The 18540-nt window shown below is 43.3% G+C and overlaps 2 protein-coding genes across 2 annotated transcripts in view; one reads left to right on the top strand and one right to left on the bottom strand.

The window, feature by feature from the left end:
- Positions 1–736: 736 nt before the first annotated feature.
- Positions 737–18540, top strand: part of LOC125957035 (uncharacterized) — a 66099-nt gene continuing 48295 nt past the window's right edge. The window contains exons 1-2 of the mRNA XM_049689399.1: positions 737–897; positions 17408–17500. The gene's annotated coding sequence lies outside the window, so the exon portion shown is untranslated. The remainder of the gene's footprint in view (positions 898–17407; positions 17501–18540) is intronic.
- On the bottom strand, positions 8271–10343 carry LOC125957048 (UDP-glycosyltransferase UGT5-like). Its single transcript, XM_049689447.1, has 5 exons — positions 10110–10343; positions 9944–10031; positions 9668–9863; positions 8743–9597; positions 8271–8676 (listed from the first exon to the last, which is right to left on the bottom strand). Exons 1-5 carry the CDS (start codon positions 10287–10289, stop codon positions 8325–8327), a joined length of 1671 nt encoding a protein of 556 aa, XP_049545404.1. The 5' UTR covers positions 10290–10343; the 3' UTR covers positions 8271–8324.

Below are 18540 nucleotides of genomic sequence, written 5' to 3'. Positions count from 1 at the left end.
AGTTCTGCCCTGCAGTTCAGCCTCATGATCGTTCGCCACAAAACCGATATATATAGCTGTACTTAGCGACCTGCAATCCATCCAGGAGGCATTGATTACGATCCTTCAGCCAATCGTTCGGTACTTCGGGGTGATGATAAGTAAAATACATGTAAAGTATATTATCAAAATCCATGTAAAGTATATAATTCGGATCCTGTGTGCTCTGGCCTTAAGATAGAAAATTGTCAACCCCCTTTCTTTCATTTTCTCTCTCTCTCTCTTGGTATCATTTCATTTCCCAACATTTTCCGTTCGTGCAGCGCATGCGTTCCTCGCAATCGTAGTAAACCTTCGTTTCGGTTCTTCGCACGGTTCCGAACGCCGAACGGAAAGCGCGTGCACTTTCTGTGTTGCTGGATTTTTGGTGCAGAAAATTGTAAACAAAAATGTCCCTTCCTTTTTAACGTTACCGAAGCGTGGTGCAGTGTTTGTGGTGTTTAACAGTTTGGTATTAGTTTCTCTTCAATTGCCGGCTAGTTTGTTGAATCCGCTACTAAGCGGCTTCTGTCATCTGTGTTCCGAGTGCGAGGCCTTACGGAAAAATTGGAAAATCGAGCAACCAGGTTCCCGGGCGAGCAATAAATTGACACATTTTTGTCCAATTTGCCGCTGAGGTGAAAAAACCACTCCGAGGATCCCCCATGTTCGTCCACCAAGCATCAGTGAGAAAAAAGATTTTTTCCAAAGTAACACCGCGTGTGTTTCGAAAGTAAAATGAAATAGTGGAAAGCAGTAAGCATCCTTTGGCCCGATTAGCTACGGCCAGCAACGAAAACGGAACAACGAAAACCCAGCCCAGCGGTTGTGTTTCCTGAAGAAGTGTTTGAAGGAATTTATCGATCGGCTTATATACAGGTATGTAAAAGTAGCCAAAACGAGCTCCATTTATGCTTTGATTGGTGGAATGTTGCTTCGGAATGATTTTTCAAAGAGCATCTGTATGGAGACTGCATAGGAAACTGTATTGTATGTTTGTAAAATATATTCAACCGAAAAAATGTTTAGAGACTTATATGGTGATGACAGTATTGTTTTATGTGGATAGTTATCAAAAAAGATTCCATGGCTTATGTTTTGTGATACATAAACTATACACAATATGAATTTCAAATTCCATATTGCTGCATAGAGCATTTGCAGGTGCCCGGTCCACAAATAAACGATAAAAGACATCATAACCCAACAATCGCCTCACAAACTCTTCGTCTACGTCTCTTCACCCACTGCTACATAGCTGTGCTTGTTCGATTCGATTAATTACCGGGCAGCAGCACGTGTCATTCGTAGAGTAGCATAGTTTGTCACCAATTATGTTGGCAACGGTGTTCAACAGTGGGGCCGTGATAATTATCGAGACCCTTTTGCTGGTGTCAATTCATTGACGTTGGAGCTGTTCCATACTCCATCCTTCAACAATGAGTTTAAAGTGGTGTGTTATCATTAATTACATCGACCAATCGACTAGCAAACATGGATAAATTCTATTTGAATCTCAAGTCGTATGCACTAGTATATAATTATCACATCTGGCGTGAGAATCGGAACCACCATCCATTAGCAGCAAAGAAGTGTGTCCAAGGGTGGTCTTGACCAGGCACTAATCACCAACGGATGTGTTCCGATGTATGTTGACTTTCTTGTGAGGCATTTTCATCAAGCTCACGCTTGTCACAAGAATGCGCATTCACGCACGCACGCATGAAGAACACATAGCTCAAAGGCGCAAAGGTTTGTTGGCACCAATAATGCTGTGGTACTGTAATGCTACCGTGCACGTGCTCGTGCTGTGAAAAAGTATCGCTTGTGTTCATTTTTACTGCTTTGAACTCAATGGAACACAAGCATTAAAACCATGCACGTTTGTTTCGTGGATGCTGGAACCATTGTGTTTATGCTGATTAAGTACTAGCTATCTGCAATCATTTTAATTCAGAAGCCATTAAATTTTTTTTGTGTTTTTCAACCTTTTAGTAACATATGTAACATAAAGAATGTTTTCCAGAAAAAAAATGTTGTATCAAATCTATAAAAAAAATCACACAGATATTTCTAGTACTGTTACGTCAATTTCTTCTGTCGTTAAAAGTCATTGACATAAATCACATTTTACGTTCAATTGCAAAACCGTGAGGGCAACTTAGAAACCCCTCAAAGAATTGCAATTTGCCGTTCCTCGTCGGATTTTTTTCACTTTTTGTGACTGGAAATGAATCACACTAAACATAATAGAACATTGCGATTTTTGTATGATTTTGCACCAGAACCACATCGCCGTATATTTATCACCTCACAGGAATATTAGCTATTTTTCTAATTCACATAAGAGAAACCTTTACTAGACAACCTTTTCACATGCAGATGTACTGCTCTATATTTTGATGAGCATTCTGCAGCAAAACCTATCTAAACGTACAGCCAAAGGGCTGCATATAAAAATAAATTAAGTCGCTGCGCTCTGGTGATCTGTTGTTCCGGCAACGTGATGCAGCAAAACAACAGCAACACCAACAAGCATCTTCACAGCTGGATGCCAGCGGCAGATGTGTCCAGAATCCGATGGAGTAAGGGCAACTCCCTAACCCCGTTGTAACCCTTAACCGATCCCACACACCTACCGGCGGAAAACCTTCATAGATCACCCGCGGTGCTGGAATCGCTTCGCTGACCTACATACAATCTTCACCTTCGACGTGTGAAGTGATCATTGAACGATCAGGCAATCCCAGCGACTTCAGTAGCTTCCCCTCGAGGTTTTCGAAATCATTCACTGCAGAATGGATATGGGAGTCGGAATGAGGATACTATGCTTTGCTTATGCTGGCGCTGTTGAACACACTCAAATAAATCTCGTTGATCATCATCTCACACGCAATGAACATCTCGATCAACCTCTAAATCTTCCTACTTCATTGTGCAAGACAAGCAATGCTCAAACGGTTGACACTTAAAATCACTGTTTTATTATATACGGCCTCACAGAATACTCATTGATCATTGGTGTTCCTAGACGGACTAAGCATTTCACATAATAGTTCCTCTTTGAATTTTACCATAACCCCAAGCCACTGTACCAGCATGACTGATTCGATTTCCGGTTCTACCTTCGTGCCCTCTGGTAACGGTGCAATAAACGGTGCAAACGTTTGGCCGGAACTGACCGGTAGAGTTATGGTAGCTAAGGACCGCGATGCAGTCCGGAAGAGGCCATTTTATGGATGCAAGCTATGCTCATAGAGTGTTGTTTACGCTTTAGATTTGCAGAACCACATTAAAAAATCATGGTTTTCGTGAAATCCACCGAGATTGTTGTTATGTTGCACAGTGCATGAAGCATATGCCTTGTTGTGGTTACGTTATTTTACCAATTTTTTTAAATATCTGTTTCGAACCGTTATACACAACGTAGAACATAGTGGCAAGTAGAATATGACTTAGTCGATCATATGTACATCGTTCCTAGAATGCAACGTCTCACTGCAGGAGATGCTTCTGTGCAGAATCCCAAATACCGTGGCTAACAGATGGTGACTCATGACAGCAAGTACTCATAAATTAGCACACACTGGAATTAGCTCCTGTTAATTTTCCACTGCAGTGTCATAAATCGTTGCTCCTTCCGTTGGCCTCGTTGCAGTTGAGGCGGGGCAGAAAACTGATACTTCACCTCACCGCTAGGCCGCCGGATGCTGAGTGAAATCGAACAATAAATGGAAAAAGGTCCTTCACATTTATCTAGCACACACTCGTCGTCACCGTGATCGTCCCTGGCGGAGCGATAGCACGGTCGATGCATTCCCTGTTCCCATTTCGATTGTCTCGATCTCTATCGCACTGCCCGGTCGAATGTTGCAAATGGTTTAGGTCTCTTCTGAACAAAAAAAAAAACGAGGTGGTAATTTGATATATTATGTCGATTTTATTACACTTTTTGGTGCGCAACTAGAGGCTGCATCCCTCAAATTGGCCGCCCCATGGCCACAAGCGAAACAAGTTGGAGAACTATCATTGGAGCTTTCAATTTGCGATGAAATCTGGAGTGTCTCTTTTTTGCAGCATGCAACTGCAGAAAGCATATAGTTTGTCCGATAAATAAATAAAATAGTTAATCATTTATGCATTCATCATTTATGCGATATAATTCATTTGACTTATACCTTGATTATTTTGCTATAAACAAGGATATAAAAATATTAAAATCATAATTAAAACCCTTTTGCAACAGCAATACTTTTAGTAAGAGCACTTATTCACCAAACTCATTCCGAAAGATGAGCCTGTTGTCCTGACTTTGACAACTCTTCTGCACCGTCCTCGTTAGAACTCACACACTCACACACGCCACACGCTTAAGTAGGATTGAGAAAGGACACATCGGTTTTCAGCTCAGCAGCAAACAACATTCCTTAGAAAACATAAAAACAAAACATAAAATCCTGGATTTTATACCAAGAAAAGAAAAAGGATCAACCGGCGTAAGCATATCCTATACAAATGGCGCTTCCATATTTCGGACCCTTTTTTCATCACAAATACGGAAGACCCGTACGGGACGGGTGCAAACAGGTAGAAAAGCAAGGTAAATAACAGCCTGGCTCCTTCATAATCATATCGTTCGTCAATGGTTTGAGTTGAAGGGTTTTTTTTTCGGTACTCCTCGAGACCCTTTGCCGCTTTACCTGCAGCTCGTGTAGCAGGGATTGGGATTGGGATTGTGCAGCCCCGAGGGCTAATCAGCACAGTGGTCGGGATGTTTTGGATGCCCGGTGCATTGTATGTTCTGTGTTCTGGAATCATGGTTTGCTACCATCTTCAAACGAAACCGAATATTTAATTTACCATCAACCGGCAAATGGAGAGCGACACCTTTCAATGCCTCTTTTGCTCCCATTTTTCGGCTCATGAGCTAAATTTATACTCATGTGGTTACTTCACATTAATTGAAGAATAACAACAGTATGGCCCTTTCCAGAATATTTTGCAGCGACTTTTTTCACAAATATAATTACCTAAAAATGGTTTTACTGATGTTGACCATTTGTAAATGCTTATGAAACATATGTCAAACAAAATAGTATGATAAGTAAAGAATTATCTGAATTATTTCATTTAAAATCATGTGGAGTTGATTAAGAGATTTCCATTTTCCAAGCCAAACACAAACCCCGTTGGTACATTAATTCGTGTTAGAAGTCGTAAACGTAGCATCAGGTCCAATTTATCGGTCCTCTCATTCACAGTCGCACTTTCAGGGCGAGATCACTCTCACATACGATCCGTTCGCAGTGAAGATCGATCGACCCGCATGATGGTTCGATTTATCGCCTTAACCGCACCAACCCGGCCTGTCGCGCATTAAGCATGAGCCGAGTATAGTGCCACTGCTGCATTCCTTATCGTCTGCATCTCACGTCTACTGGCACTGCAGCAGCAGCAGCGGGTAACCGGGGTTTGTGCCCTCTTGTGCCAGCGCTTTCGCAGCTGGGGTCAGACATTTTAATATCCAGCAAACGGATGACGGTACCAGCGATTGGCTTCACATTAATTTCAATTTTCGCTCCCACTAGTATCTCGTTGATTAGCAAACCCATCTACCCTTCCATCAGTATGTTTAAAAAAGATTTTCGTCAGTTCGGTACTGTCTAGTTGTAAACTAGATTCTAAATTGGTTCCAACGGCTCTCGTGTATCGAGGCAAACCACACCCCAGCCACCAACAATATGACGGTACCCTCTTTACCTACCGTTCGAATACACACGAGACGCACAACATAACTATGTGCGATAAGTCAGCTGTCGGGTCCAGTGGAACGTGCCCGGAATTGCACTACACACACAAGGCGGTAACGCAACGCAAGGGAGCGTGAGTTTATTTTGGAAATGAATGTGCAGCGTTTGTTTGATTATTTGTGCGGTGGCTTTACTTCTCTTCACCTTCTCTCTCCTTCCGGGACACCGCATTAAAATTGAGCACAAGCAAGCATCAAACGATGAAGATCGGGACCGTCGATGTGGTTTACAGACAGAAGAAGAAGGTGGTGTTTGTGTAAGTTCTCTTATTGCGCCATTTGCTATCCTTCGGCGTAAACATCTTTAAAACAGCAAGAAATATCTACCGCGGCAATAATCGACCCTCGTTGCGCAGTCAGTGCTCTTTGCGGTTCGATTTCGTCACTTCCCACTTGACAGGAAGAGATCAATCGCCACGAAAGAATGACAGCTTCCTCCACCACACGGCACGCGGGCGTCTGGATATACTAACCGAGATAACCGGCGATGGCGCTGCCATGGATAAATTTGACATTTCGGTTCGTGCTTCCGGTGCAGGTTATAGATTACGATATTGGGTAGTCCGTAACAGAGACGATTCATACCACCGCTGTCATCATATGAATTCCAAGATTTCTATAACTGTCTCTTATAACCTTTATTCATAGATCTTGTTAGAAATGCTGCATTACCTCCTTTGTACCAGTGTCGATGACGAATGTAGTTCCTTTCGTTGGGAATGTATTTAAGTTATCGTTTGATATCATCGATTTATTTATCGGTTTTATAATTACACGATTAGTAGACTCCCTAAAGTACTCCGACACTGGGCACAGGGCATGTTACATGCTTGCCTTGCAAACATTACTGACATATTTCCAGAAACTGAATATGATCTAATTCTACTTTGAAAAGCCTGTATGCCTGTAGGTCTACTTATTAAAATATTATCTATTATCTGCATTTTGGTATGATTCAAGTCGTCCGTCATTAGCGCTCTTATTCTATTTCTACGTTAAGCTACATTGTTTTCCTTGGTTTTACAATCCTTTCCTGGACTTTTGCTTACTATTGTAAGTGTAAATCTAGCTCGTTGAGTTAAGCCGTACCACAAAACCACCATACTAATCGAGCTGCACTTGCTAAAACAATAGGTGGCTTGGTGGAACTACCAAAGCCCCAAGGGTGGACCACATCAGCAGAAAACAGGATCAATGAATACGCACTACATTAGAAACGGTTCATTATTCTAACCCAGCGGGTATATTGATTCGCCATACGCTTCACTCACGCAGAGCGGCACAACAAGACGGACATTTCGAGTGCATTGATTGGTTGGCAACCGCATCCCTGTTGGAGACCTTGCAACCCCATTATACTATCCCTTGGCATACCCCGACGGCATAGACGGCTACCAGCTCTGGAGCTGGATGCTAAATATTTACTTTTTCTCCGTGCTCCGTACGCTCATCCGGTGCACCGTTGGTGGCATTGATGCTCACAACACCACGGGCGACTATAAGTCCCATCCTGCGTTCTTCTAATTGAAGCAAACTGCCACCATATAGTCGCCCTCACGCTGTCTGTCATTCAGCTGGCCTTAAACCACATCAAACCCCATGCCATCAACCCGGGGTCTCGATTTGCATTTTCAGTATTTTGCCTCCCACCCTTGGACCACAAGTAGTGGAAAGAGGATCTGAAAAATCCTGCATTGCCATTCAAACACACGCGCATTGTTGTGCGAAACTATAGCCGGATGCGCAGAGTGGCAACATCAGGAGCAGCAAAAATTTTCAAATGGCAACCGAACGCCCATTCATCTATCTGGGTTCTTCGTCGTCGTCGTTGCCAGCTTCTGTCACTCGCGTCGTTCGTCACGTTTCAGCCTTGGGTCAAAACTCAACGCGTCCTGCAGCCGCCAACACATCATCATCATCACCATCATCGTCGCTGGTGGAAGAGGTCGAGGATGGAAAAATTGGCCGAACTTGGCCTGTGCTATAAGCGGCTTACCACCGTCATGAACCCCTAGGTTTAGGGCTATCGGATCGAAAGAGCCAGCCACTACTCGTTCCTACATTGTGCCGACACCGCCAACGCCGGACGCCGGATGTATGTAGCGTTTGCTGCATGACGCGAGTGGAAATGTTTGCGTTGGCAAAAGCAAAATGTGAGCCGATGTTGTGTGCCGCTGCACAGTAAATTTGCGAGGATAAAAGCAATCATTGTGTCCCCCCATCACACCGAGGGTTGATGATGTAGGCCAATTTTGCTCAGAAATACTGAACACCATTGGTGAGCCGGTGTACCAATACGGGCTTAATGTGGCCATGGGTTTCTGCGTTCGTCCTAATCAGCATCATTAAGCAAGCTTGTCTAGTGCCGCAAGCTCTGTAATCAATTTTCGGTGGTTGTACAAATCTCTACATAGGTATTACTTATCTTTTATTAAAACGGATTGTGTAACGTGTAGACGGGGAAAAAGAAGCCGTTCAGGAAATATCAAAGAAAAACTCAATTTCGCTTCATTTTTGCATTTCCCTTCATTAGTTTCTGCTGGTCGGGTCGCTTGCTCTCCGTGGAGAGTTGTGTGTTTTTCTGCACCTTCCGGTCATGGGTTTTTCGCAGAATGACTTGAATTAGCGTGGCAAAGAGCCCTACGGGCACCATCACAATGAGGATTGCCATTATGGCCACGTCAACTACATGTCGAGACCAAAAGGACAGAAAAAGGGCCCCGCTGCGCAGATAACTGACGCCTCCGTCTCGCTTGAGCACAAAGTCAATGTAGTACATCACTTTCTCCATCGGTTTCTGGGGCTGTTCGCGGAAGTGTCGTGATGCTTGCAGTGCCGCTTGACGATGGCTGGCAAGACAAACAAATAGGAAATTAATGAATCTATGGAGTTTCCTTCAGTCCTGGATCACCTACCTCCGATCGTTCATGATGCGTTGTATCTGTTCGAACACCATATCCTCGGTTATGTTCTGATAGTCCAGTTTCAGACCATACCCGGCATCCACTGCCCGATTGACGAGAATCTCCTGATCACCGGCCAACGGTAATCCAAGGATCGGTTTACCATAATACACCGTCTCCATCATGCTCAGCGATCCACCGTGAGTGATGTGTAGCCGAACGTTCGGATGTGCCAACAGCTGTTGCTGTGGCATCCACGGACCCACGATGACATTCGGTGGCTGGTTCGCAAGCGTTGCGTTTTCCCACTTCCAGATGACGAGCACCTGGTCCAACCGAGCGAATGCTCGTGTGAATGCTTCTCGCAAATAATCGGGAAAATCCGCCGACCGGATGTTCGTACCGACACTGAAGTAAATGACCCCGTTCTGTGCCTTTTCGACCCAGTTGATGACGTCCTGCGAGAAGCCGGTATCTTCGAATGTCCGTAAGTGAGCCCCGCCAATTTCGAGCATGTTTGGCACCATCGGTCGCGCAAAGGTGATCACCGGATGGCTATTGACCATCACGAGGCTCACGTTGTGGATTAGATCCAGCAAGGGGGGAAGGTGGTTGCTGGTGCGTTGAAAATGCCGCTGATAAACCGCTTCCTGGGACGGTAGATACAGGTACTTGTAGTTGAATTGCTCACATATCGAGACGAACGTGTTCCAGACACGCTGCACCAGCGTCATCCGGTCGGAGTACCCGAGCGATGGTATCGGATTGTACGCAGAGTTATGTGGATTAGCCACCATTTCGTTGGTGTACTTGTCGGGCCCTGATGAGCTATACACAATCGCCGGTATGCCATAGTGATAAGCCAAACTGCAGAACAAAACCACAGAACATTTAGTGAGCGTTATTTGATAAGCGTGCAACGGGCACGGGGACTTACCCGAGCAAACTGTCGCAAAGCACTTGATCCAGAATGAGCAGGTCAAAGGTCTCGGTCGGGTTCCGGAGCAGCTCCTGCAGCTTCGGATGTCCTAAGGTGTAATCGGCTATCGCCGCCGTCCCGTAGATGAGATTGGTGTTGCCATAGAAGCTGGACTTGTCGCGCTTGGTGAACACGTTCACATTGAGACCGTAATCTAATGATAGACGCGCGGTGTTAGTAGTCGTGGTCCGTGGACGGGGAACAGTATTCGACGTAGCCGTGCGCTCTACCCACCTTCGATGTGACTGAATAACCCGGTTATCCTTACCTGCCGTATATTCTCCTGGGTGTACTGTACCTCGAATGGACTTACAATCGTCACCTGAAATACAGTTTGTGGGGGGGAGAAGACCTTAAGACCATCGTCCCAGTTCACATACACAATCACGATAACGCTTACATTGTGGCCACGTGTAGCCAGTTCTTCGAACAACGCCTGGCCAAAGATGTAATTCGTCTTGCTGATGCTCGGATAAACTACTAGAATCTTGGCGCCACCGACCAAACTGCACACGGTAGACAACACCACTACCAACACCATCGTCGACGCCATCGCCGACTCTAGATACTTCGCCATCATTCTGACGAGTGGTACTACTACGATTACTCACGGCCAGTTCGGTGGTAAAGTTATGGTAAACAACTGATGACTAGCGAACGCTAACCTGAATGCCGGTGCCTCCATGCACCTTACCGAAGCGGTTCTGAGCTGGCACGTCTTGCTCTGATAACGAATTGTGTGCAACGCGGGCTTTGTCCGTAACTGATAACGTGTTCGATAAGGCTCCGACGATTCGAATCCGACGAATTCAAGCCCTCCACGTACACCACGCCGGTTGACGTAGATGCTGCTGCACTAGTTGTAGGGCCCCCCACGTCAGTCAGAGGCCAGTCATCGAGCATATTAATTTTTGGCACTGTTTACCCTTCTCAGATCTCAGAAGAGATGAAATCTGGGCGTATATCTCGTCCGATGTCACTTTCCTCGTCGACCTTGAAATGAGTTGTACACGAGAGCGTAACCGGCGTATAAACCCAGTGACGACGAAAATTGGACGAGGGTATGGAAAATCGATATTCTCTGTACATTACGCTCGGGGAAATTTGGTCCATAGCATAGTCGAATACAGGAGGGTCGAAATTTTGGATTTTCCTGATGACTCTCCCTCCTGCTAGATCCACCTACGAAAGATCGGATGGCGGCGGTTGCCATGGTTGCCACCGGGGACGGAGCCGTCTGATGTCTGCCGTTCGGTTCTCTAACCCGCCGTACGCAATGCAAACAGTGACGCTAACAGGGACGTACAAACCCGGATCCACCCTTGCCACCGACAAGGCATAGTGCAGACAGGATATGTTAGTCGAATCTTGCCCTAAACGGACATTCAATCGATGAGGGTGCGTTATGGGGGTAGAAGACAAACGATTCAATTTTGTCGCAATCACCATGCTACAGCCGGATGGCGATGAATTTTGAATGCGTACGGGAGGGGTGGGCAGCCATCCCAGACTGCAATTGAGCCGAGAGTATCTTCTGTCAGAACGGCGTTTTTTGCGCAAAAACACGGTTTGCTCATTCGAAAAAGGATTATGACTTTCATGTTAAATTTAGAACATGAGCAAACGGCACTAGGCAATAACAGAAACATTGATCCAGCTACAAAGCTATAGCTAGTTGAGATGGTTTGAAGTTAACGTAAAATAGTTTTACGAAGCCGACAAAATAAGAATTATTTAATCTTTTAATCACAGTGAAACACAATTGTTATTGTACTGACTTGTATTATATCTTATATAGATATCTAAATATCTTATGTCGATAAGTAGTTTTATTATCGTTTACAAAGTGGCGCAAAATTGTATATTACTTATGGATCAGTCATTGAGTTGCCCCTTATCAATAAATCTAGCTGATGTAATTTGATATCTTCTTCAGACAGCTTTAAACTATGCTAGACTTACAGCTTCTTAGGCGATTGCAGAAGATTCAAAACTGGATAGAAAAATAGAAATTGAAAGCACAAAATGCCCAAAACGCTACAAAAGCCATCCCATCGTTCAATGAAATCTATCCCTCTCACATCATCATTCTATGTACATCTCACGTTACCCCTGGTCATACTCCCAAGTGCCCAGGTGCACACACTACGGTGATACACGTCTTTACCACTGATGCATTCATTGGGCCCTTACTATTCAACCCAACGCCAACACCTCGCATGCGTACACCCGAAAATCCCTGTAGCTTTTGTTTAACCAACTTCCTAGCCACCAGACCAGACGACCAGCCTCATGGACGGTCTGGTCAGTGCACCGTCGTCCTCTGACCGGCGTCAAATCGGGCTGCATCAGCTGTTGTTGCTTTGAGAGGGCATTTTCTGGCTCAAATGCACACACAGCCAAGGTTTCTACACGCCATCTGCTACGAAGCACCACGTTTCGGCTCCATCTATGTCCTCATTGTTCCCTCTCCGTTCATATGTTTTACGTTTGCTTCATTGATAGCGAGACGGTAAGGCTCGATACCTGGGTTGTCCGATTTCGGGCGGTTGGTACAGCAATTACAAACACGCGCTTCAAGCTAATCTTGAGGTGCATTGTGGTGGTCGCCAGCTTCTCTCTGTCTCTATCTCTCTCTTTCTCTTTTCTTCTCTTTGCATTTGCACTCGTGATGGAGTGATAATTGCACAGATGCCGGCGTGAAATGCATACGATCCTTCGTCATGGGGCTATTTTACGCCTGATTAATTGAGGCATGATATTGAGGTGAAGCATAGACTGCAGCGATGCCGAAACCACATTTAGAAACCACAAAATTATTCATCGTTTACGTTACGAAACGTAGTGTAATAAGAAAAGTTCCCATTCGTTATCTTTCTACGTTGAAATGAGAAGCTCAGTTTTTCCCATCCTGCTCCGTCTATTTCTATCTCAACCGGAAGACCTCAACTCGACACATTTCATCTCTACCTTGCCATCTTACCTAGCTCAAAGACTCAACACGTCCCAAGATAAGACAGCGTCTGGCTAAGCCTTCGATTAATGTTGTACAATTCTTCGCGAAGCATACGCCAACAGCTTTCGTTCTTCTTTCCCTTTCTTCCTTCTTGCTTGCGATTGCAGGACACTGCGAAGATATGAAGGATAACTTTGCCTTGCCTTCTGGTAAGGCTGAACGGCTGTCCAGAAGGAAAAATAAATCTTTCGACCATCAGCTAAACAGGTCAGCGCCTGAAACTGACCTCCGGATTGCTAACGACAACAGCATTACAACCTTCTGTTCGATGGTAGCGCGGAAAGGTAGGCGACGGCGCCTCTAATATCTAAAGTTTTGTGAGCCGATTGAAGCTTTTCTCGCATAGAGAGTATTGATTGTTAGGATTAGGAGCTGACCTGGACTCTCCCTGCAGCTCTATTTTGGTACATGGGTTTCAGGTTATGGGAAAAGTTTTTTAACTGTAGCTGGCTCACTATCACGTTGTGTGCATCATTTGCTTTAGTTTGGTTTGTTGTGCAATGGGTTTCGTAATCAGTTCTAAAGTTTTTTTTCCTTTTTTCCGCTAGTTAAGATGCGTTACATACGTATTATTTGGCTTCCATATGGCTTTTTAAGTCAATTAAATTAATTACCATTTACACACGTGATCCTTTTTGCTGTAGGTCTTATAAGTAAAGAGTTTATGAAAATGTGTGAAGCGATTATAGCATAAACATTTGTACCATAATCGACACAAACAATTACAGCAGCAGTCGTACGAAGTACCAAACTATAACGAGGACGAAATCTGTTTTAGTACTAACAGCTGTTAAGCCATTAATATAATGGCTTATTCGTTGTATTCGTTTTGCTCCAGTCTACATTGTCATATTCGGTAATCCTTGTGCATCCGGTTTATATTGTTTAGTAGCTATGAAAAAAAAATATTTGCAGCTTTTTATAATCGTAAAAAAATGGACATTGCATAGCTGTATTTCCAATTTTTGTACTACACATCCACAATTCTTTCCACCAAATGTTCTCATCGTATGCGGTACCATCTGGTTTTAATGTGAAGTTTAAACGCGGCAAATGGTTTTCAATAATATGTCCATAGTCAGAGATGCATGTACCATGTGACCGTACGTTGTTTCATTGCCAGGAGCAATGCAGTATAATGCCAGTGCTAAACTTCTGGCATGCTTAACATCAAAATCTATGCTCAAATAGTGTCTAGAGGTTTAACCGATGTACCGTCTGCCAAGCTGCGGTACCTGCCTCCAACCAGGGCCGTCGGCTACAGTTGCTGTTAATGGTTGCCCTTTTATTAGGTGGATCGTACGAGCAAGAATATAACAACAAGCAAGACCTAGGGCAGACGGTTCGGCGGATTCTCCCAGACCAACCGGAAGCGAAGACCAAACATTTTCACTATTCCTACTTTTCCTTCTGTTCTTTGCAGTACACTTAGTTACACTTCCCTACAACACCGAAAGTGCAATTCTAGGACCGTTCGAAAAGATTTACGATGTTTTCCAATCCCTAAAAGCTACATACTGAACCACTAGACCAGCAACGGGTGTAGTCTTCTCATCCGATAAGGCTGCATTAATGGTTCTGCTCACCCAATCTAGAAGAATCATGGAAGAGAATCTTATTGAAATCCATTGCTACGACATGGATTGAGGTTTATGCATTATTTGCACAAAACGATACACTAGAATCTACTCAAATTTCCACCAATTGTAGCTTAAGTACCTTTATTCGCTTGAACATATCATATTCTATTTGCAATTAGTGAATGATAAGCAATTTTTGAATATTTATGAATCAATTGATACTCATCAATCAATCTCTGACTACCAAAACCAGCTGTTGAATTGCACAGATTATAAAAACTCGTAGAAAAATGATTGATTTGGCATTCAAGAATTGAGGAATAATCTACAAGTGCTCACTATCAGAAAGCATGGCCGTTATTCAATTAAACGCACACGTTCACACTCACTCAGAACAGTTTTTGTTCATATGCTCAATTGACGATTATTTTTTTCATTTTGACCATTATACCCACCAACACAGCATTTGCCGTTCTGTTCACCAATGTTTCCATTAATGAAAGTGTCAAGCCGATGCAGCTCAGGCGCTCGCGCGAACACTATCGTCTTACACGGCCACCACGAAGTGCAGTCATGTATGCGACTCAACGCATCTATCATCACAACGCGGCTTGGGTTCGTTTTATTTACTGACGCCACTGTCACTGCGTGATTTATTATTAGCTACGATTTCCTGGTTTCATCGGCACTTTATATTATCATCTCTAACATCAGCCTTGTTCTTGGGACTGGATCCAATGCGGTTTTCTGAGAATAGTCTTTGGTGTCGTTCCTCAGCGATCTTATTGTCAAGTACTAAGACAGTATCTGGCCCATGTCACAATGGTACCTCCTGAGTTGACTCATAGTTTCTAGTGTATATTCCATCAGCAAGCACACTTTGTTTCCAAAACAGGTTTTATTAATACTTTATGCTATAACTATTTAACAAAATAAATAGTTTTACATTTTTTATAAGCATTACTGACAGCCATACTACAACATAAGAATAACACATTCCAACGCAATTATTATTATGCTATTATATATTATGAGATTAATTTATAACGCCTTGTGAATTATGAGAATAAGTTACAAAAATTGTTGGCTGAAACAGGATTGAAATCACTGGCAAGGATACTCAAAATAACATGTGGTATTTTCAGCGATACGCGTTGAGCATCGGACGTATCATAAATAGCACTAATAGCAGCGTCAGCTTTATCGCACATTAACGGGTACATGCTGACCGTCGCAATTGGGTGTATTTTCTCGTTTCCGATATTATCAGCCATATTAGAAGTACTTCAGCATATGAAGTCATTTCCGCAGCATTAATTTGGTGCAAATGAAGCTATGTCGTGCGTGGCATGTTCATTTTTACCGTAATTTCTCATTTCACCCAAAACGACATAAGCACATTTCGGCATAATGGTTCACCATTATGAAATCGTTTAGCTCCAAAAGGACCTTTATCTTGTGACCCTCGTGTCAATCTCTTCCACGCATGATGCTGTGAGAATCCAACCCGTCAGAGTCAAATGCAGGTCAATAGCATTTACTGAGGTCGCGCAATCCAAACTTGCATTTCGGAGGAAGCAAACAAACGAACGAATTGTGTTGATCTGTCTTCAAAGCTGTGTAGATTACCGTGCTAGAGGCTATGACTGCCGGTAGCATTAATACACTGGAAGCATCCGTTATTCCTGTCTTTACATATTTAATTTAGAAAGATCCCTATTCTCACCAACTCAAACAATCCGATCGTTGTTGATCGTCAGCGATCTTCCGTTTGTTTGATTTATGAGTCTAGCGTTCCGCACCGATTGTGATCGGGATGCACGTCCCAAGACTTTTGCATCTACCAGACATGACAGCGCCACATTAACCAAGATTAGTTTCCGAGTCCAATCATCACGAAATATTTTAAGTCGTTCACTAACTCATCTAAAACTAAATGCCGCATGTCTGATACATGTCTGGTAGTTGAGAAAATGAAGCAAACGATAGTCACAGGACTTACTTTGAATCTAAAAATATCTCTTGAACAGCTAAAGAGAGCAAACACAAAGCGGTGTCGTGATGATGACTAGCCGACAAGACAAAAATGCTGTTATGATGCGATCTGGTTCTAGAACACATTCTAAGCCGACTAAAATTCCAAACTATGAACAATTTTAACGAACGATAGTAATGAATGGTGGAATATCAATGACTAATACGGCTACCTCATGTTTTTGACCCTTGCATGTGTATTTGCGCAACATAAATAGATTTCCGGGCTGTTATGCTTTCAGATAGTTGAGACTGTTCATCGAGTCATCCTAAGGGCACTATAGATCATCATCAGTATCAAAATCATAAGCAATAAGGTCACACTGGAACAAAATGATAGAAACGTTCAACGAACAAACTACCACCACCACTCGAAGGGGTTGTTTAAACGCGCGTGACCTAGCAGAGCCCGAAGTTTAAGTGAAGTGACCAATAAAATTCGAATCAAACAATTACCCACAACCATGGCTGTGGATACTTCGGGTGAGCGTTTGGGTTAATGTAACACTAGGACATCGTGCTGTTGACTTTCAAAGCATTGCACCCGCCATCAAACGCATATATCTGCTTATGGATTGGGGCGACACCAATCGAATCAAGAGCACACTTCACATGTTTCACGTTTGATCTTTGCCGGCAGTTGACCATCTGACAAATTCCTTTGCTACTGAGCGTCACTCATTCATTTAGTAATAGACTGATCGCACTCAAAAAACCACTTGGTTTTAGTGCAACTTCTCTAATCAACCTAAAACATAGCCACAACATCTTATTCCTACACCAAGTTCCTTTGAGTGTTTCGATAGTTGCCATATATTACGCAGAGGTTAAAACTATTTGAAACTGCTAACGATCGCAGGACATGCTTATCATTTTTTTTACAAATCACGTTTCGCTTTTGATTATTACACATTTTATTCAGCATCTGTTTCTTACAGGACGGTAGATAAGTTAAATCGTATTCTAACATGCGTTTGGAATCATTTCGAAATTACTCAATAATAAATATAGCGCATTTTAAGGCATGGCCCTTTTTAAATGTCCCCAACTCATCTTATCCTTTTGCAGAATTCCACACAAAGCGCGCTGACTTGCCTTACTAATGGTGGTTGCGTTCGATGGAGAATACGAAAAACAACGAAAGAATTAAGCAATCATAAGGTAAGTATTCATTCAAACCGTACAGTGTGTCTACGTGCGTACGATCGTAAAAATGTCGCCCGCCAGTTTATTGTTGCCTTGTTTTCCTAAAACTCCCGAGGTAATCGACTAACGCTGCTGCTCATTTGCGGTGACCAATTTAATTACCAATTCATTAGATTTTCAATTAAAAAAACAGCAAGTCAACTACACTCCCACCGTAAACCTGGGCGTCAGTAAAGAACGTGGCTGTTAGAACCACGTGAAGGAATTTTCACCTGCGAATCTTATGGTTTCGTTCCACGCGTACTGCGCAATGGGATGGTCGCTAACCACAAAACAATGGCGACTAGGAGACGACTCACTTTTTAAGTAAGCCTTTGCCATTGAAACATCTCACGGTTTGCTTCATCAGGAAGTCATTGGTGCAAGAACCGCTAAGTTGTGGGTTCCATTAATTGGATTCGCGTGTACTGCGTTTACGAGCTGCCATATTAGGGTATTAAGAATTTCAATCGTTTTTGTGTGAATCGCATTCCCCCGATTTCGGTAGCGGTAGCTGTTTGCTTATTCGATTGGCACATTCAATGGGATTCTTTTCGCTTTTCATCTAATTAAGACGTCGTTGGAAGCTGGCTCATATGAGGATTATATATACTGCTTTTAATGTTAACTGTGGATAAAATCACGAGTAGAATAAGGATAGGGAACCATACCATTCTGCTGAATTGTGGTCGTAGTGATTGCATGCACATTCTATTGGTAAAATTATTTTCAAAATGTGAACACACAACTCAACTAACAACTGCTTATAAACATGGGTTAACAGCTAATGAAGCGTCCATTCTCTAGCGCCGGAGTATGCAAATGGATATTTTCATTACGCAAAACGGTCACGTTTTCGTGTGTCCATCGCTCAAAGGTGTCTATAAAAAGATTCGCTGCAAACTAGTGCCCGTTGACTATCCTGCTTCTATGCTGCTGGTTGCAAATTCTTGTCTTCTTTAGAATTTTCACTCACCAGCACCCGGATCCAGGCGACACGAACAATGCGGCCTTGC

The sequence above is a fragment of the Anopheles darlingi genome, chromosome 3, assembly GCF_943734745.1.
Source record: "Anopheles darlingi chromosome 3, idAnoDarlMG_H_01, whole genome shotgun sequence".
Taxonomy (NCBI): Eukaryota; Metazoa; Arthropoda; class Insecta; order Diptera; family Culicidae; genus Anopheles; species Anopheles darlingi.
The sequence above is the reverse complement of the archived record's forward strand: the minus strand, read 5'-3'. Positions and strand labels throughout refer to the sequence as shown.

Coding starts and splice junctions, on each gene's coding strand:
- LOC125957048 (XM_049689447.1), bottom strand. CDS start 10,289: ATGATGGCGAAGTATCTAGAGTCGGCGATGGCGTCGACGATGGTGTTG. Junction 10,032..10,109: donor TGGCTACACGTGGCCACAAT/GTAAGCGTTATC, acceptor ACTGTATTTCAG/GTGACGATTGTAAGTCCATT. Junction 9,598..9,667: donor CTTTGCGACAGTTTGCTCGG/GTAAGTCCCCGT, acceptor TTTGTTCTGCAG/TTTGGCTTATCACTATGGCA.